Source organism: Camellia sinensis, chromosome 3 (assembly GCF_055761805.1).
Source record: "Camellia sinensis isolate YWXY chromosome 3, ASM5576180v1, whole genome shotgun sequence".
NCBI classification, from domain to species: Eukaryota; Viridiplantae; Streptophyta; class Magnoliopsida; order Ericales; family Theaceae; genus Camellia; species Camellia sinensis.
In genome coordinates this window covers 136,467,234-136,491,843 of record NC_138963.1, presented here as the reverse complement: position 1 = coordinate 136,491,843, position 24,610 = coordinate 136,467,234, and the positions used below count along the sequence as shown (strand labels likewise).

The 24,610-nt window shown below is 43.5% G+C and overlaps 1 protein-coding gene across 1 annotated transcript; it reads left to right on the top strand.

Moving 5' to 3' along the window:
* The first annotated feature begins 10,744 nt into the window (after positions 1-10,744).
* Positions 10,745-21,596, top strand: LOC145821851 (uncharacterized). Its single transcript, XM_082918425.1, has 4 exons — positions 10,745-11,114; positions 13,529-19,287; positions 20,569-20,767; positions 21,508-21,596. Exons 2-4 carry the CDS (start codon positions 15,301-15,303, stop codon positions 21,594-21,596), a joined length of 4,275 nt encoding a protein of 1,424 aa, XP_082774551.1. The 5' UTR covers positions 10,745-11,114; positions 13,529-15,300.
* Positions 21,597-24,610: the final 3,014 nt, after the last annotated feature.

The window sequence follows — 24,610 nt, the reverse complement described above, 5'->3', positions numbered from 1 at the left end:
GTGAGCTCCGGGACCATTGAGTTTGGGCCTCCTCACCATTGAAATCTTGAGGGATTTCAGAGGCAGGGATGGTGCCTTGAGGTCCTAGGAAGGAGAGGGCCACCCCCTCTCTTTGTTGTCCTTAAAAAGGACCATTTTTTGGCCTCTTGAGGGAGCACCATGTTTAGGTTCATGTTGACCATGCCTTAGCTGATTTTTGTACTTATTATGTCATAATATGCCCCTGTTTTTAGTTGGTTTTGGTACACCATGCTTGCTTAGCATACATGCCTTGTAATGCCATGATTTGCCTCAACATGTGCCTAGCATTTAGACTACCATGCTCATGTGTTTTGGCCTAGCTTTGTGAAGCTTTTATGCTTGTTTTAGTATGCTAAGGGACTGTTTTTGGTCATTCAAGTCATCCATGCTTTGCTTTGTATAGCTACCATGCAAACTCTCTTATATGCCTTAAGCTTTGGCCCTTCTAGCATGCCATCCGTGCTTTGTTTCAGTGGTTTGAAACCACTTGACATGTTATTTCAGACCACATGATGTGCCCATATGCTTACATTTGATCCCCCTTCAATGCTTTTAAAGGTTGTTGCCTTATGCCCCTTGTTTAAGCCTTGGAGTATGCTTCCTTTTTTTAGGACACTTGGATGCCATCTAGGTGCTCCCTTAGAATTGTTTAGGTCTTCCTTGAACATGTTTTAAGTCTTCTTGGACTTGTGGGGCTTGGTTGGCTTGGCCATGGTTTAAGTCTCCTTGCCTTGCCTCAAGTATTTGGACCAATTGCATGCTTTGTTTGTCTCGTTTGCTTGGTTTAGCACCATCATTAACCTGATTTTCAAAGCTCATGTGCATGCCATATGTCCATGTTTGCATCCTCCTAAATGTGCTTGAGGATTGTCTCTTTATGCCTAAGTGTTGGTCCTTGTATACATGCATGTTTGCATGCCATTAGTCCTTCATTTTTGGCCACTTTGGCCACTGATTTTGGCTTGTTTGAGAATTGCCTAATCATGTTTAAGTCCATCCTTTGCTTGTTTGCATGCTTGCCTTGCATATTTGCTTGCATACTTGCATAAATGCATTGCATTGCCATGTTACATCCTTAGCTCGCATGCCTAGGTTGCATTGCATTGTGCATGCATTGCCTCACCTCTTGAAGTGAGTCATGATAGAGGTAGAAGCCCCTTGGTTTGACTATGTGCATTGCATTACCTTTGAAATCATCATGCATAACTTGGTCTCTTGGGTCATCACGCATTGAAATGCGCGATTGATGGTCCGAGAACCAAGGACCATGTCCCTTTGAGTCACAAACATGATAAGGGATATGGTTGGTGCATACACTGCTTGGATTGCATTCCCATGCAAAGCTCTGTCCTCTACTACTGTCAAACAGATTCTACAGGAACTTTTTGCCGATCGACTGAACATAGTGCCGACCGGCAATCCATATGTGGCCGATGGATTCATTTGTGGTCGATGACCACCAAATCACAGCCGATGGTGATTCCCTCTAGTCGGTGGTGTCTCCCAATGTCCAGGGAAGCAATTCTGAGAATTTGGCAGTCTTGAGAGAAGCAGAGCAGGGAAAACAGAGGCAGCTGGCGCATGGCAGTGGACTTCCGAGCAAGACCCGAGCACGCGTGCATTGAGCTCTCTTCCCGAGGCCCTTTTTCTTTCTTTCTTAAATTAATTAATTTGCTTAATTAATTTAGTTGGTCTGTAATAATTAATTAGCTAGGTTAGTTAATTCGTTATTCGAGTTGTATTATTCTTTTGGTCCCTCCGAGCGAGGGCAAATTTGTAATAAGTGTGGGTGAGTGTGTGCATGTCTTCCAACCCCCACTTCTTTCTCCCTTTTACTTACCTGCTTTGATGGTTAGTAATAGAACATGTTTAATTCAGCATACCTTATGCTATGCATGCGTGCATCATTCATCAGTATTGCATGCACCGGGCTCGGCGCATCATGCTAACTGCATTAGTATTTCAAAATCTAACTTGAATACAGGCTACCTGTGCATTTTCACATGTCATTCATAGACTAGCCGAGCCTACTCTAAGTGACATTCCATATGCGTTGCATTAGGCATTTAAATATGGACTTGGATCATGCATTGATTGCTAACGAGTTCTTTGGTTTGGCACGGAGTACGATGTAAGTATTTATGCTTTAGCATCTCGCATGAGTGTGAATGTTAACATGACAGCATGCTTACCATGTGGCTAGATGCTTATGTGTTATAAATTGCCTGAATGCCTGTGGGCGAAGGTTGGATTGTCTGAGTTGGAATAGCTCATTGAAATCCGTGTTTTAGCCTACTTGCGAGTAGCAAATTCCAAAACACTTTTTTTTTCTTCAAAACAAACGGATATGCAATGCTTATTTCCAAATTAGGCGATCTAGTCTATACTTTTGTGCTGTGCGCATAACATAGTAATTCTAGGCTAATAATCGAGATAAGAATACATAACGTTTTCAAAAGTGGATATCACGGTTAGTAGAGGCCGATCTTCGGATCGGACGAGAGGGGGTGCTCATAGCTGACCTTCCCCAATCGTACTCAAGCTCCCGAGCCGAGGCAACCTTGGTGATGACGGACACATGGCCTTTGGCACCGAGGCAGGGTTTTCTAAATTCCCCCATAAAAATATTTAGGTGGTGACTCTGTATCTGGAAAAGCAGTCCATGTTTGGCACTTCTTTCAAAAATCTGTTTTCTCAAAGACGATTTGCTGGATTTGAACTCTTTGGTTCAGATTAAGAACCGTGACACAAATCGAGTCTGAACTGTAGCGAGGCCCACGGGCGCGTCTACAGTTTCTGGCGACTCTGCTGGAGAGTTTAGAGAGTTTGACTCGAACTCGTGATATCCTGTTTTGATTTCATTTATGTGTTTCTTTGCATTGCATGTGCATTGGTGCGCCTAGGACACCGTGTTTGCCATCTGCCATTCCTGAACAGTTTTCCGGAGGCTTGACTTTGTCAAAGCATCCCATAAGGCTGACCAGTTATGGGCTCTGACAGTATGGGAACACAAACCCCAGTTTTATCGGGGCACCCTTTTCGACCATTCGACCTAGTGCATATCGAAATCCATAGTGACTATTCCAAACTAGGACAGGTTGCTTACCCGATGTTAGGTTGTTTGAAAACTGTCGCGTGCATAGTAAAACCCTAGCTCCTGACAAAATAGGACAGGGAAACCCTACCCCTCCATAAGGGTCTTTTGGCTCTCTTTACTTGCTATGTGCTTTAGAGTGTATCTCTACAGGAACGTACATATCAGTCTGCAAGTTTGAGTATGAGGCCCGAGGGCACCAGTATCAGTGTTGTTGAGGAATCAGTTATCTGCGGGTATCAAGTTCAGTTTTGGGGACAGTGATTCTGGGGAACAGTGATCAGTAGTAGAGTGCAGTTGTTTGGCTACACCTGTGATTGATCTGTTTGGGCTGAAATGCTGTTTGTTTTTCCTTTCAGTTCAGAGGTTCAGAGAATTGATACAGAATAGCTAGTGTTCCCCCTTGCTGAGGTAGGACTTATGATGACGCAGAATTCAGAAGAGATTGTGGTTATGACAGCTACGCTAGATCAAGGGATCACCCTGCGGGATGAAACCAATGTTGATGTATCAGATCCGCCTAGGTCGGCTGTCGCGCACCCAGTCTGGACCCCCCAGTTGTATCAGGCTCGTGAGCCCACCACATTCGAATTGATGGGAATGATTGGTGACCTCCAAAGGTCCGTGGCGGATCTCGCCTACGGAATGTCGGCTTCGCCGCCAGCGGCACCGTATGCCGGGAATTTCATCCTACAGAAGCCCCCGCTACTGGGGCGGATTGTGATAAAGCTCAGCCAACCAGAGGTTGTCTCCAGCTACAGCAACGACGTGTCAGCAACAACCAAGCTTCGCTCTGATGCAGTAACCCAAACCCCCGATCAAGCTGAGGCCGGAGGCAAGAACAAAATGAAGGAAGATGCCGATCCCATTGAACAACTGCTGCGGGCAGTCGAGGCTTTGAAAGCCGGGGGGATGAACAAGCAACAGATATCCACAGTTGTGGCAAAAACTGTGGAGGATGCTTTCCCCACTCCACCCGAGGGAAGTTCAAGTCAGTCAGAAAATCGGGATAGGCCCCGTCATGCCAAAACAGTTCCTCCTATTCCCAACCCTGCACCTGGGAAAGATCAGAAAACCAAGGCAGTGCCTGCCAACCCTTTTGCTAGTGCGTCTAGTAAGAATGCTCAGACTTCAAAATACCTGCCCCGTGGGCGCAGGATCTTTCATGCTCTCTACATGCCTCTGTCTAAGGCACTTCAGATTCTTGCCGAAAGGGGGCACCTCAAATCGCTTGAACCTCAGCCTCTCCCGAAGAATCTCCCTCTCACATATGATGCTGCTTTGTACTGCGCGTACCACCAACAGACCAGTCACGCCACCGATAACTGTTTCCGCCTTCGCCATGAAGTGCAGGATCTGATCGATAATGAGGTCATTCTTCCACCTACCTCAGCGAAGTCTGTTACCACCGAGTTGTTGGACTTTGAGGATACTGCGAGTATGTGATCAGGGGTTGGACCACCTGCGGGCAGCGCTCAGTGTATTTCAGATGCGGCGTCTGGCACGCACTTTTTTGAGCATTTGTAAATACAGTTTTGTAGCTTCTGGCTTGGATTTTGAGTCAGTTCTCTGTTTTGTTTTTGAGCCTGTCTCTTTGCTTTGAGTCAGTCTTTTTGTTTTTGGGTCTATCTTGTGGTACCGAGTCAGTCCCGTCGTATAGGATGTCGAGTGATTCCGAGGTTTTTGCCTCGAACACCGTTTTTGAATTTAACCTTTCTTTTTGAGTCTGTCTCTGTTGTGGAGCCAGTTACATCCAAGAAACTTGAATGAAACAGCTGTGGCTATCTTATTTCCGTGCTTATTGTTTGTTTTGGGCTAGTTGTGCCAGAGGTTTTGAATGGAACGGCCCTGCATTCTACCTGCTCTTTTGTGCCTTGAGAATCATTGCATTGACCTATGTTTTTCAAAACCTCTTTAACACCGCGGTGAAAACAAAGAGGAAGGAATTCCTCGAGTTTTGCAAAACTTTGATTAATTTGAGAAAAGGAGAGGCATGCTAAGCCTTTAATGAATGAAACCATGCTTGTTAGCGTGAGTATTGAGAAGGACCCTGGCTTGATCCAGATTGGTTCCACACTATCTTCGGTGCGAGCGATTTGTCGCTTTCTTAAAAACTTTCAAAAATAAATGATTTGCGCGGCCCTGTGAAGACCTGTGTGGAATCGCTCTTGAGATTGTGCAGCCTAGGATCGCTCTCAGCCTCAAGATTCGACCTGTTCGTTTTCAAACCTTGAACCCGTTCAGAAAGTTCAACGGTCAACCGCCATATGAGGCCCGTGTGGCCAGTTTTGAAGCAGCCCTCGAACAAGAGGCACCAAAGTCAGATCAAGAAGATCAGATCAAAGGAAGCTTGTAAAGCTAGATCAGAAGCCCCCCCTCAAACTAGGGGCGAAAATGTCAAATATGCTCGAAGAGCCGAAGATGGATCCTTCTGCAAATCATTGTAACAGCCGTTCTCCTAGATACAGAGAGGCTTCAACTTCAAAAACCATTTGGCATGGACTTGTTACACTTTTACCCTTTCGAGAGGCTCGCTGGGCTGAAAACCTGGAAGGGCGACCCAGGCAAAAGTTAGAGCAAGAGAAAAATACAAAAAATGCAAAAGAGAAGAAATAAAATAAAATAAAATGAAAAAAAAAAAGAGAATGAAAAGATACAAAAAATCAAAAAAAGAAAATGAAAAGAAGCTCGCAAGGTTGAAAACCCGCATCGGGCACCTTGGCAAAAGTTAGAGCTTGAAAAAGTGAAGGTTAAAATACCCGAGTGTACCTTAACCGGAACTATGTAAGGCTTGATTTCCATGTTTGGGATACGTAGGCAACTTCATTCTGAAGTCCAGCCCCCAACGCTTTCATAGCATCTCAGTCCATACAATGGTTTCGATTTCATCCCAAAGTCTAGTCGCCAACACTTCCAAAGTGACTGTGTCCATATATTGATTATGACCGTCTTCGTCATCTCCGTGTCCAAGAGTTCGACCACCACCAATGAAGACTGTTTGCGGGCTGCTGCGGCATCATCCAAACAAGGGGCAACTTTCCGTTGCCATGAGTCGTCGTGAGTCGCCGTTCAAACCAGGGGCAATTTTTCGTTGCCATCCACCCCTTTCAAGCCAGGGGCAATTTTCCATTGCCTCCGATCCGAGGTTGCGCATCTCAAAGAGTGAGTTCCATGCTCGTTGAGCATTGATTGTTTGCAAAATAGTTTTTGAAAATTTTTACTGAGGTTGACTGTTTTCTCGAAAACTATTCCATTTTCCAAAACAGGACCATTTTCTTGGACCCAAAAAGGAAAATTTTCAATGCTTATAGTATGACTTGCATGGTTTTCAAATCAAAAATCGAACAAGTACGTTAATCCGACTCTCATCTTGATAAAAACTGTTTTAGTAGAAAACTAAAAAAAAATGGTCAAAATGATGAACTAGGGGCACAGTTGAGCCAGGCGTTTTGTCTTTCCCCCATCGTCAACATACTTGCCAGGAGGGCACTCTACCCACCAGAAGAAATAGCTGTGAGCTAACGGCGTTGGGCATGAACCCGCAACTTCCTATTCATTCGTCAATCACCTTGGGCAGGGACGAAAAATGAGAGAATAAAGAATAGAGAGGTGTAAGTTGAGAGAAAAGTAAGAAAAAGGGTTTTGAGAGGAAAAAACCGAGCCTGAGGGCCGAGTGATGCGAGAATCACAAATCAGAAAGGGTGGGAAATATACCCGGAGGAACTGGCTCCTCGAGATTTGAGGTCTTTCGTTGAACATGTCCGCGTGTCGCGTCTTTCGCTTTGTTCACCTCAACTTTTGTTTTGGGTCTTTTCCGAGTGTGTCTCGTTGTGTTTAGGTCGTGTACCCTTTTGTTTGAGTCCTCCCCACTGTGTTCAGTTGTAGGCTCGATACCCTGATTGAAAATCCTTTTTTATCTCGAAAATCGTTTATGCTCAGAGTGCTGTGCCATTCTCTACATCTGTGTGAAGCAAAAGAAGAAGAAAAAAATTCGGGGCATCTGAGTGTGCTTTAACTTCAACTGGTTCCATCTCTGTGTTCCGTCTTGTCAGATTGGGCCATTTGTTCTGGATTTGCTGTGTGCAGAATGAACCGAGTGTGGTGTTAGGGGCTGCATGCAAACTAATCCCCAACAGAGTATGGGTTGTGCATTCAGTTTGAGCAGTGTGTTGCCTGGGCTGTTTTGCTATGAGGTCGTTTGGTTATCTAATCATTACAGTACAAATGCTCAATTTTTCAGACAACGGGTCAATTCCATTCACATTGAGGTGTAACATGATGTGATGCGATGCAATACATGAGATATGTAAATGTAACACTTTTTAAGCAAAAAGTTTGTTCATTTCATTATCTTTTTCAAGTACATAGCTTTGAAAACAAAAATCTGCCTGTGGCAGTACAGGGTAATCTAACTACCAGCAAAGTAAAAGAAAAGAAAAAAAAAAAAAGAGTACAAAAAGAAGAAAAGTAGCAATCTAGATCGTCATCAGTAGTCTCGGGCTCGGGGATCTGTCCTCACCCTCTTCTTGGACGATGGTCCAGGGGCATCGTCATCAGCATCGTCATCTGAGCCTGAATCTGAGTCGTCTCCAACCTCCTCAGATGACCCGGCCTCTGCCTCTGCCTCAGACTCGTCATCATCATCATCATCATCATCATCATCGGGGGTCGGCGCCCGAGAGCTACTCCCGACATGAACACGCCCTCCCCTGGTACGGGGACGTATAGTGTCTCCATGCCCTCCTCGAGCAGGAATAGAGGGCCCAGCCGGAGCACCACCCACCGGAGGAATCTGGAAAGGAGGCTGAAAAGCACAAAAGGCAAAAACATCAGAATACTGTGAGCAGTGTATCAGTACAGAATGCAGTGCACAGTGTGTGAATGCCGTGAGCAGTTTATCAGTGCAGAATGCGGTGTATGAGTACAGTGTGTGAATGCCGTGAGTAGTTTATCAGTGCAGAGTGCAGTGTATAAATGCAGTGTATGCAGTGTATTAGATGCTGTGAGATCAGTGTGTCAGGTGTTGTGTCGTGCATCAGATTACGTGAATCAGCTTATGAATGGTTTGAGACCGTCGTCAGAAGGACATACCGGAATACTATAGATGGCCAGGAGGTCGAAGGTCTGCTGTAGCATCCCCATCATAGAGGCATTCAACTCCATGGACTGCCGGGTGTACTCGGAGGACGCCTGCAAGAGTACAAGATATATCAGTATTCCGCGGAATATCAAATAAACTGAAATGAAATGCCAATGCAAGATGCAAAATGAAGTAATACATACCAGAGGCAAGTCGGGGATACCGGCTAACTCATGATCAGCCGGGGAAGGAGCAAAGGGGATCTGGTAGGTCGCCCCATCCTGCCCTCTGTATGTTAGTAAAGTGGGCAGAGCAGGCTAGCTGGTCCCCCGCCCTCTCTGAACTCCACCACTGCCGCGGACTCGAGCTCTCCTCGACGCTCCTGCTCCAGCCCCAGCTCCTGCTCCAGCTGCCGGCGCCACTGGCCTTTCCCTCTCAGCTCGGTGACCACCGCTCAAGGGTCGCATAATGTAGGTCCGAACATACTCTGCGTAGTCGCCCTCACCTCTGTGATGCTCTACACCCTAGCCGACGGTGTAGTCCCCCATCTCCTGGGCGGCGAACCTCTCAATATCTCTCATATGGGCAGGAGGTGGACCCGGGACTATCTGCTCCGGTAAACCCAGGGTCTGACGCAAGAAACGCTCGCCCAGGTACCAAGCCCGACAGACCGGGCCCTCCAACAGAATCCGGCAACGGGCAGTCTCCTCTGCGCCCTCATAGTGATCCCTCACCACGGCTGGCAACGGAGCCCAAGGCCGCCAGGTGATCTGAAAATGAAATACAGTTTGTTATCTACTGTTATTGAAGACATACAATGCGAAGCGAAGCCTAAGCAAATTCTAAAGTTGAACATACCTCCGCGGTGGTGATGGTGTTGAAGTAGCGGCAGAAGAAAATAAAAGACTCCCGTGGTCTTCACACGCATCGCACATCAAAGCAATGAGAAAAGGGGACGCCAAGTGGGGTCTCCACATCAGGTACTAGGGAAAGCCTGGGAAAGTAGGCATACACCCACAACTGCAGAACAGATATAAGTATGACTATCAGATAAAGCAAAATACAGGATAAAGCAGAAATGGCAGAGCCGTGTGTTGTGCAGTGTATTGTACAGAGTATACAGTGTGTGCAGTATACAGTCAAAGTAAAGCAGAGTATATGTGTGCCGCGTGTGCAGTATATAGTCAGTGAGAGGCAGACTGTGGTGTGTGTAGTGTACAGAATACAGAAAACGTGAAGCAGAAATGTAAGAGAGGAAGAAGATGTACCTCCCAAGCCCGCTAGTAGCCGCCGAGAAGCTGTCCGCTGAGGCGGGAAGAAGAACTCATGTAACCATACAAAGTGGCCAAGCCGGTGCCACCCCAATCATAGCGGCAGATCCGCCTGACATCCACCAGTGCGCTCAACAGACATAGAGGCACGGTGTTCGCCCGGTCGGCGAAAAGAGTCATCCCGAGCAGGAACATGATAAAGCCCCTGTAGACACCCCATTTTGACCGGCCCTAAGACTCGGGCGCTTTCTTTTGATTACCCGATGATGACAATTAGAATGTGTTTCTCACAAAATTCTCAGTAAGAAAGATGGAATTTAAGTTTTAATCCCAACCTTCACCCATTTTTTTGGCCAAACTATTTTAGACCTTAAAACCCTCTTTTCAAAATATGTTTTTTTAGATGTTTCTACGATGTCCCGAGGCTTCTATTTCGATTAAAATATTGCACTTTTCAGTAAACCGAGTAAGGACAAAGTGGAAATAAATGGAAGGGAGGTGAAATTTTTGAAAAATATTTAAAAATATCTTCTTTATAGGTTTGGAGTTGAAGGAAATAGGAGGGGATGAAAGAAAGCTGGTTTAGGAAAAGGATGAGTATCAAATCATTAAGAAGGAAATGAGCAGTCTTCACTAAATTAGGCATTTCTATTTGTACACTTAGAATTTAAATGTGAGGCTACCACCATTAGAAAGTAGACTTCTGGGGCTTCAATTTAGACCCAAGAACCACCTTAGACCAAGTCCAAATAAGGGAGATATGCCCATTTGAAGTTGAGCTTAAGAGCAGATTTTGTTGATCCAGCCCGAGACAGCCTTCACTAAATTAGGCATATCTCTTTGTACACTTGGAATTTAAATGTGAGGCCTCCACCATTGGAAAGTCGACTTCTGGGGCTTCAATTTGGACCAAAGAACTGCCTAAAACCAAGTCCATATGGGGGAGATATGCCCATTTGAAGTTGGGCTTAAAAGCAGATTTTGTTGATTCGACCCAAAACAACAATAGCCCATTTTTCTTGGTTTTGGTTCGGTTGGGACAACCCATTTACCCATTTTTTGAGCCATTCAAGTGCATCCACTCATCCTCCATTATACCTAATCATCCTCCATAGTCAAAAAGATATTTTGTTTGCATCCATAAAGGAGTATCCCATGCAACCACCTTGAAAATTTGCCCTCCTATCACATTCTTGTCTCCCACCTTGTCTCCCACCTTCTTTTTGACCTTTACTCTCCCTCATTGCCTATATAGAATGATCATATTGTAAGAGAGGAGGAGGACCACGAAATTGAAGAGAAAGGAGTGAGAAAAGAGTGAAAAAAGAGAGAAAATTTGAGTTGTTTAGCCAAAAATATTTCTATCTTCCATATACACCCCATACCTTCCATAGCTACTGAAATTCCTCATTTCCATACACCAAAATCACTCCAAAAATTCTGATATAGCCAAAGATCAATCGCCTCGATCATAAGGAAGAATGTTTAGTGATTGAAAGTGAGAAAAACTTGAGAGTTAGCCACTTTCCATACCACAAACTCCATAAACTCCATAATTTCGAATTGAGGATTTGAGAACACACTTCCTACACTTGAGGGTGATCAAGAGGAAGTTTGGAAATCAAGAAGTTCAATCTTTCTTTGGAAGGTGAATTTTTAATCTTTCATTTTCTTATATTTTATATTCATATTCTTGCTTCTTATTTCATTGTGTTTTGTTATAATCCAAGTAGTTTGTTTATCTCATATTTATTTTCTTACTTTATATTTCATAGTGTGTTGTTATAATCCTAGTGGTTTGTTTCGCTCATAATTATTTATTTATTTATTTTTATTCGCATACTTTAATTTCATATTAGTTTTGTTGTAATCTTGCATGTTTTACCTCATATTTATTTTTTATTTTTTTTCGTGTATTAGTCTCATATTAGTTCCGTTATAATCTTGCATGTTCTATCTTATATTTGTTTTATTGCTTTAGGCTTATATTGTGAGTTTGCACTTTTTTTTATTTTATTTTTCTTTTCTTTTTTAATCTAACCGGTAGTGGTTAGTTGAGCCACCTACATATTTTTTTGTTTGTTCCTTTTCTTGGTTTTGCAACAAGACAGGTTTTGCTTGGCCTAGTTCGCCGGCCGGCCTATTTGGCCGGTCGGTTAGCTTCTTCCGAACAAGATGGCGTAATCTCCCAATATTGACCAATTTCCGCCGGCGGTTCTAAAGAACATGAAGCTTTTATTTTATTTATTTATTTTATTTTGAGTGTATTGTGAGGTTTTTATTTTGTTGTAATATTCTCCTCATCCCTCTCTAATTTGGTTTGTAATTATTCTTTAAATGTTGTAATAATTCCCCGCCCCTCTTCTTTCTATCCCGTTCTTTTACTCGCTTTCTTTATTTGTACATAAACATCATATTTATTTTTCATCATAGTTATGCTTTGCATCCATGTTTCATGCATCTTGATTCGGCTAAGTTTGCATTTGTGGATTTAATCAATTCCTATGTGATTATGTGCGCTACCTCATGTTCTTGAGATGATTCACATATCATATTTTAGAAGCCGAATCTTTAGTTGCATCTCATGAGTGAATTGCATTAGGATTTTGTATATAAGATCATGCATATTTTACTAACTTTGTTTTGCAGCTTGTTCGTGGGACGTCAAACATGTGAGTTTTTATGCTTTAGCATCCCGTGTGTGTGTATTTTTCTTACTATGTCTAGCATTCTACCATGAGGCTAGTTGCTTATGTGATATAACTCTATGAATGCCAGTGGATGGAGGTTGTGTCGCTTAATTTGGAATGATGTTGATTTTTCATGCTTGTAAACTCAATTTATTTGGGTTGTACATCGTCAAAACTCTTTCAAAATGCATGATATCAAATTACTCCAAAATGAATGGCATAGTCTATACTTGTATGCTTCACATAGTAAATTTTAGGATTTATTAACTAATCAGAACATGAACATATAAATAAAATAAAATTCATATCATGGTTAGTAAAGGCCGATCTTTGATCGGGTGGGCGGGGGTGCTCATTATTGACCTTCCCCTCTCATACCTAAGGTTCCGAGCCAAGCATCCTTGGTTACGACGAACAGTGGCCTTGGCACGAGTTATGGGTTTCCTAATTTTCCCAAAATAAATATTAGGTGGCGACTCTGAGATCTGATGACGCAGTCTATTTTTGACAAAATTGCAATAAAATGGATTTTCAATAAAAGTTGCCAAATCTGGACTCTCATCTATGTTTCACATTGCACTCGTGAGAATAGATCAAAGAGATCTCGGGGGTCCGAACTGTTTAACGCGCGCGGGTACCCCCCGGGCATGTTACAGTTTCTGGCGACTCTGCTGGGGATTTTATGAAACCTTGACTCGAACTCCATGATATGACCTTTATTTTCAATTATATGTTCATTGCATTGCATTCATTGGTGCACTTCAAGTCCTTGTGTTGCCCAGATACTGGTGGGAGCACAGGTAAGCTTTTTGTGACACTATACCTATTTTTACGATACTTTAGAGGCCTTGTGTTGTAACCTTTTGAGATTTGTCAAAAGGGTAGCTTTGCTATGTAGCCCTGCTATCTAGCTTTGCTATCTAAGGTTCTCAGACTCCGAAGAGAGGCTATTTGACTCTTCTGATTTCCTGGGATCTTTATTGGTTATGACCCAAAGGACTCTTTGGTAACGTCACCTTGGCTTCAACCCGTAAAGTAGAGCCAACCTTGTACATATAATGAGCTCTAGTACCTTCCAAAATTAGGACAGGATGCTCTCCCATTTTTAGGATGTATGATGCCGCTTGTTTGAATAGTGAAACCCTAGATCATTTCAAAGTTAGGACAGGGTAACCCTAGCCCCCATAGGGGTGTTCGTTCTCTTTCATGCTATGTGTTATGCGCAATGTATGGGGATTCTTAGATTCAGATGAGTGGTTCAGTCATTTCAGCTTGTGTGGTTGAGTTCAATTTTTTTTCAACATGAGTTAGCAGTAATCAGTTGAGCTGGGATGCTGATGAAATTCTGATTGGGAGTCCCATTTTGTTTCAGCAAGGTAGTCGAGCACTATAGCTTCCGAAAGGTCTAATATCCCCCAAGTTCTGTGGACCCGCGTTGGTAGACTTTGCAAAAGTACAGATTTGGTTCAGGGTCAGCCAGTGTTAGTTTCTTTGCCACCGGTTACACGAAGAAAAGCAAAAGCTTCATCAACTGTCCAGAATACCCCTTCTTCACCTGCTAGATCATCACCACTTAACTCACCAGAATCAGTGATGGCTCAAATTCCAGAAAATATAGCAGACATACTACTGGGCCTTCAACGGAGCATGGATATTGTTGCCACTACGGTTTCTGCCCAAGGCACTACTCTTGCTGCTCAAGGCAATACTCTTGCTGAACTGCAACGCTCATCTGGGGCATCCATTACTCAACCACCTCCGGTGACTCAGCCAGTTCCGCCTCCACCTCCACCGGTTGACGAGTTTCCTGAACCTAATTCACCAGAAGATCTGAGGGTTCCTGCACAAACTTCAGGAGGATCATTTCCTCTTCCACAACCAGTGGGAGGGCTCCATCCCTCTGAAGCACCTGAGTCTGACTCAACTATGTTGAAGCTGGCCAAGTTGGAAAAACTTTTCAAAAAGGCACAAGGAGTCAATTCAATCCCGGACATCGAAGACGGGTACACTGAGACAGCTGTGAAGTTGCCAGAACGGTTTAAAATGCCACACATTGATAGGTTTGACGGCTCCGGTGACCCAATGGTGCACATTCGCCTATTCTCTGATGTCTTAAAGCCTATGGGTTTGACTCGTCCGCAAAAGCTCTCTTTATTCGGACGAACTTTGTCAGGAGTGGCTGCCATCTGGTACGCCAAGTTAGAGGACTCGGTAAAACAAAGTTGGGAAGAGTTAGCCGGGGCCTTTATCACCCAGTATGCTTATAACACCCAGATTGAAGTGACTACTCGGGAATTAGAAGCCACCCGTCAAGAGCCCAATGAAAGTTTCATGACCTTTATCACCAGATGGAGGGCAAAAGCAGCAATGATGACCAACAGACCACTTGAAAAGGACCAAATTCGTATGATAGTCAGAAATCTACATGGAAAGATGTTACAAAAAATGATAGTCCTCCCGCTCTTCACTTTTAATGACTTAAAAGAGATAGGGGTTCAGATAGAGGATGCCATCAAACAGGGAATTATTGATGATAAGGAACCTGTTCGGAAACCTTTTGGTCGCAGTTCCAATACTACCACCAGTGGTAGCACAGCTGTGAAACCCTCTGAAATCAACTTGGTTGCCACCACCACTAAAATAGCCGATCCCTTTGCTCATGCTGGCCTGCAAAACACAACCCGAGCTCCAAGTAGAACATTCACTCCTCTCTATATGTCACTCTCTAAAGCAATGAACATCTTGATAAAAAGAGGGTACTTGACACCTTTGGACCCCCGACCTCTTCCCGAACCTCTCCCAGCCAAACATGACCCTACCAAACACTGTGCTTTCCACCAACAACCAGGACATGACACGGATCGTTGCTTTCGTCTCCAACATAAGATCCAAGATCTCATAGACAATAAAGTCATAGCTCCCCCACAACCGCCAAAACCCAACGTCACTACCAACCCGTTGCCACCCCATGACAGAGTTCCATCACCTCCTCATCTTAACCTCATCCATACACTTTCATCCACCTTCAACCCCAGTATCTATATCACACCTACTCATTTACCAAAACCTGAGGTATATATTCCTGAAGGCATTGAGTTATGCATGATGGATGCACCTCCAACCCAGCCATAACCCCAAAACCCTATGGTGGTAGTACCTATGCTTGAGGCTGGCAAACTATCAGAGAAAAAGTATGATCCTAGCCGGTATATTATTCCCGATGGTCAACTAAAGCTTGAGGTTGATCTGCCTGACTCATTTTCTATCAATGTTGTCAGACATGATGTACTTGAAAAGAGGTTGGATGATTTGGCCGACCCAGAGGAGGACTTGGCTAATCTTCATTTCTTCGAAGAATTAGATCTTGAGAATGTGCAGAGGGCATGGTGGGAACCGAAGAATTACAGTCACAGTTGGTCAAGCAATGATGAAACTTCTGCTGAGGAAACTGAAAGAAAAAGACTTGATCTCGGGAAACCTGTTAAATGTGGCAAAGGAAAGAGGTCCAAAGGAAGAGAAGAAGAACCAGAAAGCCAGCTAGAGCATACTGTTGGAATGATTCAAGCAGCGCTAGATAATTGCCTTTCAGTCAACGAAGGCGAATGGTGGGATGATAATGACCTACAACTGGCCCATACTGATGATGAATGGGTAAACCATGTGCCGGATGAGACTTGGTATGCAGACGAAATTGATCATTTGACTAGGAGTGGGCGCTACTTCAAGCCTCCACATCTAGACCAAGGAGAACCCTCTGGCAAAGATAAAGAGGTAGAGAAAGAGAAAGAGAAAGAAAAAGGAAAAGAGATAGAAGAAGACCTGGTTCTAAAACAACTGAAAAAGATCCAAGCAAACATTTCTATTTGGGGTCTTCTCATGGCTTCTCGAGAACATCGACAGGCAATGTTGTCAATGTTGAGCAAGGCTAAGCTGTCAATTGACACCACTCCTGAGCAATTAGTGTCATTAATCACCCCGAGAGAAACAATCCCAGCAATAACTTTTGCTGACAAAGAGTTGCCACAAGAAGGATCGGGACATAATAAGCCTCTGTACGTATCACTGGAATGCAGAAAGAAATGGATACCGATTGTTCTGATTGACACCGGATCAGCCATCAATGTTTGCCCTACACGCACTGCTTATGCAATCGGGCTAAAGCCGGCAGATTTCAAGCCCACTACTCAATTGATCCGGGCCTATGATAATACTAGTCGGGAAGTGATGGGGACAATCAAAGTACAAATAGCAATGGGTCCATCTGAGCACGAAGCTGAATTTCATGTCATGGATGTTCCCGCAACATTCAACTTGCTATTGGGAAGGCCCTGGCTTCATCAGATAAAAGCTGTATCATCCACATTACATCAATTGGTAAAGTACCCATACGGCGGAGGAATTGCCACTGTCTTCGGAAATTCATCCATTCATCCTCCCCCAGAAGTCACAACACCACTGCTAGAAATACAGCATGGGGAAGAAGATGTATTCCTATCAGGTTTTACATTGGCAGAGGCCCAGCTAGTTCAAACGCTCATGGCAGAAGATGAAGGTGTATACGTCAGTGCCCAATCAATCTATTTCATGAGTAAACTAGGTCACATTCCAGGGATGGGATTGGGACAAAGTGGCAGGAAAAGTATTACTACAGCCAGTGAAGTACCTCATAACCCACATGCATTTGGACTGGGGTATGCACCCACAGTTGATGACTGGAAAAGGAAAACTGAAGAGATCAGGGAGAGGATCAAGGCCAAGAGAACCGGGCAGCAGTTTGAGTTAGTTCATAAGCCAATTCGTGGGACCTTGAACGGACGCTTTGTCCGCCAAGGAGAAGACTTCCCTTTCTGTGGTTTCCCTGAGCCCTGGATTGATCAAGTGGAGAAAAAGAGATACCCTGGGTTTGAGATCTTCTTCGATCATCAGCTTTCTGACAGTGATGAGGAGGGGGTAGATCGTAGTATCGACATCAGACAAGATAGAGAGGTCAGCTCCGAAAGCAGCACAGAGGAAGTTCTGGGTCTAACACTGGCTGACTTACTGATAGAATCACATACTAACGCTGAACCGATGAATTTGGGGGATATGACCATTGCCGTGATCGGGGAAGAGGTACCTGCTGACTGTTCAAGCTTCATCATGGATGCGGTGAATGGCTCACAAATAAATTGGCATTTTGAAAAAAGTTGTATTGAGAGTTCTGAATTGGCTGTTGAGTCTGAGTTTGGTGGGCCTGTGGGGGTAGAAGCAGATTTAAGTTTGTCTAAAATGTCTGAGTCTTCTTTTTCTTTCTCTTTTGAGTCTGTTGCAACTTGTGAGCCCGAGGCTTTGAATGAAGATGTGATTTCCGCTTACTTTTCTGTGCCCATAGTTCATAGTATTGACCAAAATTTTCAAAATTTTGATGAAAACGAAGAGGAAGAAATCCCTCGGGCTTTGAAAGATTTAATCGACTGGGAGGAAGAAAGGCGTGCTAAGCCATTAGTGGATGAAATTGTTTCTGTAAATGTGAGTACTGAAAAAGATCCTCGCTTGATTCAAATTGGTTCTACATTGTCTTCAGAGGAACGTGAACAATTAGTTGCTTTATTAACAGAATTCAAAGATGTTTTTGCATGGTCCTACGAAGACATGCCAGGAATTGACCCTGAGATTGTACAGCATAGGATCCCTCTCGACCCTGGGGCCCGACCTGTCAAACAGAAGCTTCGCAGAATTCGTCCTGATTGGGCCTTAAAAATTAAAGAAGAGGTTACTAAGCAAATCAATGCTGGTTTTTTGCTAGTATCAGAATATCCTACTTGGTTAGCCAATATTGTGCCAGTTCCGAAGAAAGACGGCAGAATTCGAGTTTGTGTTGACTTCCGGGATTTGAATAAGGCTAGCCCAAAAGATGATTTCCCATTGCCACATATCGACGAATTGGTAGACTTCACTGCAGGACATGCTTTACTGTCATTCATGGATGGTTTTTCAGGATATAACCAAATCCTCATGGCTCCAGAGGACAGAGAAAAGACAGCATTTACCACACCATGGGGGACATACTGCTACAGGGTTATGCCATTCGGTTTGAAGAATGCCGGGGCTACTTACCAGAGAGCTGCTACCACTCTTTTGCATGATATGATCCACAAGGAAGTTGAGGTGTATATAGATGACATGATTGTCAAGTCCAAAGATCGGGAAAGCCATTACACTGCATTGAAGAAATTCTTTGAGAGAATTAGGGAATACAAGCTAAGGCTAAATCCACAAAAATGCACCTTTGGGGTAACTGCGGGTAAGATGTTAGGATTTCTGATCACACAACGGGGAATCGAAGTTGATCCATCTAAAATTAAGGCCATCTTAGAAATGCCGCCACCAATGACTGAAAAAGAGGTGCGGGGTTTTCTAGGAAAGGTGCAATTCATAAGGAGGTTTATTTCAAAGCTAACCTTGACTTGTGAACCACTGTTTGGTCTCCTAAAGAAAGGGAAGAAGTTCCAATGGAATAATCGATGTCAGTTTGCATTCGAGCAAGTCAAGCAGTATCTGCGGAATCCACCTGTGTTATCACCGCCCGAGCCAGGAAAACCGCTAATTTTGTATTTATCAGTGACTGAATCAACCATGGGATGTATGCTTGCGCAAGAGTCAGATGAGAAAGTGGAGAAAGCCATCTACTACTTGAGTAAGAAGATGCTTGACTACGAGATCCGCTATACTTCCTTGGAAAAGGCTTGCTTGGCTTTGGTTTGGGCCACCAAGAAGTTGAGACACTACTTGTTAGCTCACTCGGTAATTCTGGTTTCAAGATTAGACCCCATCAAATATCTCTTTGAGAAACCAGCTCTTACCGGCAGGCTAGCTCGTTGGTTACTCTTGCTTTCTGAATTTGACCTTAAGTATGTCACTCGCAAATCTGTCAAAGGAAGGGTTGTAGCGGAATTTTTGGCTGATCACCCAATTGAAGGAGGAGAAGATGTGGAGTACTCATTCCCAGATGAAGAGGTCATGCAAATAGAAGAAGACACTTGGAAGTTGTACTTTGATGGAGCGTCTAATCAATTTGGCTATGGAATAGGCGTGTTGCTCATAGCGCCGGATGATTCCCATATCCCCTTAGCTTTCAAACTCCAATTCAGGGTATCTAATAACCAAGCAGAGTATGAGGCATGCATTGCTGGATTGGAAGCAGCCCTGGAACTAGGGGCAATAAGGTTGGATGTGATTGGGGACTCAAACTTGGTCGTCTCTCAAGCCAATGGAGATTGGAAAGTTAAAGAGGAAAAAATGAAAGTCTACCATCAAACCTTGGACATGTTGATCCCGAGGTTCGAAAAACTGACTTTTACGCACTTGGTAAGAGAGAACAACCGATTTGCTGATGCGTTGGCAACCTTAGCATCAATGATAGATATACCGGTCGGGGTCAAGATGCGTCCGATCCTTATAGAACAAAGGTACACCCCCGCATATGAAATGATAGCCGTAACGGAAGAAGTTCAAGATGAAAACCCTTGGTACTTTGATATTTGGAATTTTCTGGAAAGCGGTACATATCCACAAGGGGCAAACACCAAAGACAAAAGGGGGATATGGCGTCTTGCCACTCAGTTTGTCATTTGTGGAGATAAGTTATATAAAAGAGGGCATCTAGGAATGCACAAGCTATGTGTAGAAGAAGAAGAGGCAAAACGTATCATGGAAGCCATCCATGGAGGAGAGTGTGGAGCCCATATGAACGGTATAATGCTAGCTAGAAAAATCCTTAGACAAGGATACTACTGGTTAACCATGGAAAGTGATTGCATCAACTTTGTTAGGCGATGCCACAAATGTCAAATCCATGCCAATCGCGTAAACATCCCGCCATCAAAACTCTACAGCATGACTTCGCCTTGGCCTTTCTCAGTCTGGGGCATAGATGTCATCGGGGCAGTCACACCGAAAGGTTCAAATGGGCATCAGTTCATCTTGGTTGCCATTGACTATTTTACCAAATGGGTTGAAGCACAGTCATATTCAGTGTTGAAAACATCACATGTGGCCAAATTTATCAAGAATAACATTATCTGCAGATACGGGGTGCCAAACGAATTAATTTCAGACAATGGTTCACATTTCAAAGGAGAAGTGGCAGTTCTACTTGAGAAGTATAACGTGGCTTTTCACAAGTCATCAACTTACAGGCCACAAACCAATGGAGCCGTTGAAGCTGCAAATAAAAACATCAAGAACATTCTGTGTAAGATGGTAGAAACTTATAAAGATTGGCCAGAGAAGTTGCCTTTTGCACTTTGGGGATACAGGACATCAATCCGAACATCTACAGGGGCAACCCCTTACTCTTTGGTATATGGAATGGAGGCTGTTTTGCCGATTGAGTTGGAAGTGCCTTCATTAAGGATTATGGCTGAATGTCAGATAACAGAAGCTGATTGGCAACAGAACCGATTTGAGGAACTATTTTTGTTTGATGAGCGAAGGTTGAAGGCGTTATACCACATTCAGGGGTATCAACGCAGGATTGCCAGAGCATTCAACAAAAAGGTTAAATCCAGGAATTTGAGGGAAGGGGACTTAGTGTTGAAAGATAACCGAGCTCCTATTCACGATCCTAGGGGCAAGTTTAGACCCAATTGGACGGGTCCCTACATCATTAAATCAATCTGGTCAGGAGGAGCAGTCATTCTCATGGATTTGGATGGTTTGGAGTTTTCACAACCAATCAACATGGACAAGCTGAAGAAGTACTACCCTTGAGAGGCTCATTGGGTCGAAAACCTGAAAGGGCGACCCAGACAAAAGTTAGAGCATATAAAAAAAAAAAAAAAAAAAAAAAGAGAAAAAAAAAAGATATATATGAAAATGATGAAAAGCTCGCAAGGTTGAAAACCCGAAAGGGCGACTTTGGCAAAAGTTAGAGCACAAAAGGAGAGTGTCAATACCCGAGTGAACCTTAACCGGAACTACGTACGGCCTGATTCCGATCTTTGGGATACGTAGGCAGCTTCATCTTGAAGTTCGGCCTTAATCATTTGTCAACTCACTCATCTCGTCCATGTTTGATTGGTGTATCTTTATTCGGCTCGGCTATCCATATTTAATGGCTCGTCCCCATTTGATTCAGTTGTCCTATTTCTCCTTCAGACGAGTTCAGTCACAAGATGAATTCGAGTGTACATCTCAAGGGTTGATTTCATGTTGATCGAGTAGAGGTCATTTGCAAAAATAGATTTTGAGGACTTTTAATGAAGTTGACTGATTTTCTCAAAAATTATTCCATTTTCAAAACTCAGACCATTCTTTGGACCAAAAAGAGAAAATTTTCAGTGCTCATAATTTGGCTTATATGATTTCAAGGTAGAAAATGGAACAAGTGTGCTAATTTACCTCTCACGTTGATCAAAATCGCTTTAGCAGAAAGGGAAAAACAAAAAAAGGAGAAGTGATGAACTAGGGGCACAGTTGAGTCAGGCTTTCTGTCTTTTATCCACACTATCGAGTTCTCGTCACCTTAATCAAGCAATCACAAAAAAATGCACAGTAGTTGTCGCTGACAATGTTTTTCCATCGGGCGATCGATCGGTGTTACTCTGTTTTGCGTTCATTTTGCTCCGACAAGCGCAAAAGGGTGTGTTTTGGGATGGTTTTTGTTTCATTTTCATTTCATTAAGATTGTGTTTTGTGTTTTGGTCAGTGATAGGCTCAATATTCAGTTCAGAATTCACTAAAATGCAACAATTTTCAAGTTTAAAACAAAATGATTTTTTTTATGTTCAGTGTTGTGCCATTCATGCTATCCAGATTTGTAGAACAAACTTGTTTTATTAAATACCAGGGATCAACCCCGATCAAAGTTGTACAAAAAGGAGTTGAAGCTATAAGTGCTCACTCCAAAAAAAAAAAACAAACAAACAAACAAACAAACATAAGAAAACCAAAAGAGGGAGAGTAGCATCTTCTCAGTTTTTCGGCAGCAACTCGGCGAAGAAGATTACAACCAGCTTCATTTGCACACAGTTTACCATCAACTGCCTCGTTTCATCTTTACTCCTTCGAAGCTTTTGAAGACTCTGCCTCAGCCTTGGCAGAACTTCCAAAGGAGATTATTCCTCGCCGGCCATCAAATTGGTTGTGCGAAGAAACTCCGAATCGAGTCACGGAGGTCGTTAGTCGTTTCAATTCTTTGTTCTGCTTTTTCAGCACACCAATTTCTACCCGAGCGTCTTTGTACATACGTTGGAGGAGGGAGAGTTGTGCATTTAACCAATGTACCTCACACATCCTGTTCTGCAGTCGACGGGACAAGTTGGAGACCGCTGTCACAGTCTCCACACATGACCTCAGCGTATACGAGTTTGCTTCGATGTCAGATTGTGCCGCCATGATTTGTTCAACTGACATCGCTGGAAAGTTGAAAACAGGGGAAGGAGGAGGAGCCCGTGGTTGAGGTTCAGGGCAGTCAGAATTGGTCATCTCTATCGTGGACTCGTTCAGGTCTGGAAAAAGAGTGAGAGAACCATGTGAAGAGGCCATGACAGAGGAGAGTAATGCAAAAGAAAGAGGTTGTAGAGTGGTGGCAGAGAAAGTTTGCAGGCTTTGGCTCTGCTTCTCTCTCGCAGGCCTCAACTTAAGAAGAGAGCGAAGGAGAAGACAAAGAGGGAAGAAGGCTGAGATGATCATTGACAATCGGGGCACGATTGGATAGCCTGTCGGTCAGGCGCCGCGATTGTTGAAATCGTGCGCCAGACACAACGCTCGAAGAAGATGACGGAAGAGAGAGTGAGACAAAAACAGAGAGAGAGGCGGGAGAATTGTATATTTATACATATATGTATATATATTGTATATCTATGTATTATATATATTTGTTTGAACGTTTTAGTTACAAGAGTGGCTTGGGTTCAGTGGTTTGGCTCAGTGGTTGAAGGCTGGAAGGTTGAGCCCGAGGTCAGGGATTCGAACCCCACAAACAAATGTTTCTTTTGTTTTGTTTTGGTCTTATGTATATATATGTCTCATATACCTATATATATATGTTTGTTTGAATATTTTGTCACAAGAATGGCATGGCTCAGTGGTCGAGGACTCGAAGGCCAAACTTGAGATCAGAGGGTCGAACCCCCGTGTCTATGCATTTTTCATTTTTCATTTTTCCTTTCTTTTTTTTTGCGTGTTTTGCGTACGTGCGTTGACGTCAGCGAACGGAATATGCCTCCTCAGTAACGGTATCTTTCCGTTGATGGCTGCAAACAGAATATTCCCCGAATCTATGTATGTATACCGTACATGCATGTCTGTGTATATTGTCATATTTGTATGTATTTTGTCTGTACATAGTATATGTATACGGTATTTGGTTCGAGCATACAATTCCTCCTTACATTCTGTGCATCTAACGCATAATAAAGCACCTATCGCACAATTTCGATTCCATCGCACTGTCTTGTGCAATTTCAATTTAATCGCACTATCTTGCGTATCACACCATCTTGTGCACTCCCTAGGTCTAGGAGACCTTAAATCCTCTGAAGGTGCAATTCCTTTGGTGTTTGTCGTGCCTGAACGACTTCAATGGTCTAAGAATGGTCTAGGAGACCTTAAATCCTCTAAAGGTGCAATTCCTTTGGTGTTTGTCATGCCCGAACGATATCAGATGGTCTGGTATAGCCACCTGCCTGTGATTGCAATGAGTTCCTAGGAGACCAACTGCGACGGTGGAAACTAGAGTTCGAATGGCGATGCCTAGAACGCAAAAGGTTTGGAATTTCTGAGACTAAAGTCTGGTTTAAATACCCAGGGGTGTATCCCCGGCTTGAAATCTGTATGGCAGCCCCATAGGTTGAGATAGCGTGTATGCGCCTCAATTCTGGATACTGAACCAACCTAGTCTGTCACCCTGTTGGAGAATAGGGAAAGTTGTGAATATGATCAGGAAGAAAAGCGACATCGGTGGCTTCTACATGTAGAGGTTACCCCTTGTCATTCTACCATACCTTCTTCCACTTGCGTGAGACGCGTTTGGATTTCGAATCCACCTTTACTCCTTTCACGTGAAACGTGATGTTTACATGGTTAAAACCTTCCCTCTCTCCGTATAAAATACGTTGAGATACGCCTATTGGTTACACCATTGTCATTTTTCACTTGGTTAAAACCTTCCCCCTCTCCGTATAAAATACGATTAGGTACGCCTGTTGGTTACACCATTATCATTCTCGTAACCTTCCCTCTCTTCGTATAAAATACGTTGAGATACGCCTGTTGGTTACACCATTGTCATTTTCTCTGGTTAAAACCTTCCCTCTCTCCGTATAAATACGTTGAGATACGCCTGTTGGTTACACCATTGTCATTTTTCACTTGGTTAAAACCTTCCCTCTCTCCGTATAAAATACGTTGAGATACGCCTGTTGGTTACACCATTGTCATTTTCTCTGGTTAAAACCTTCCCCCTCTCCGT

Coding starts and splice junctions, on each gene's coding strand:
- LOC145821851 (XM_082918425.1), top strand. CDS start 15,301: ATGGTGGTAGTACCTATGCTTGAGGCTGGCAAACTATCAGAGAAAAAG. Junction 19,288..20,568: donor CTTTCAAACTCCAATTCAGG/GTATCTAATAAC, acceptor GCTGAATGTCAG/ATAACAGAAGCTGATTGGCA. Junction 20,768..21,507: donor TCCTATTCACGATCCTAGGG/GCAAGTTTAGAC, acceptor TATGATTTCAAG/GTAGAAAATGGAACAAGTGT.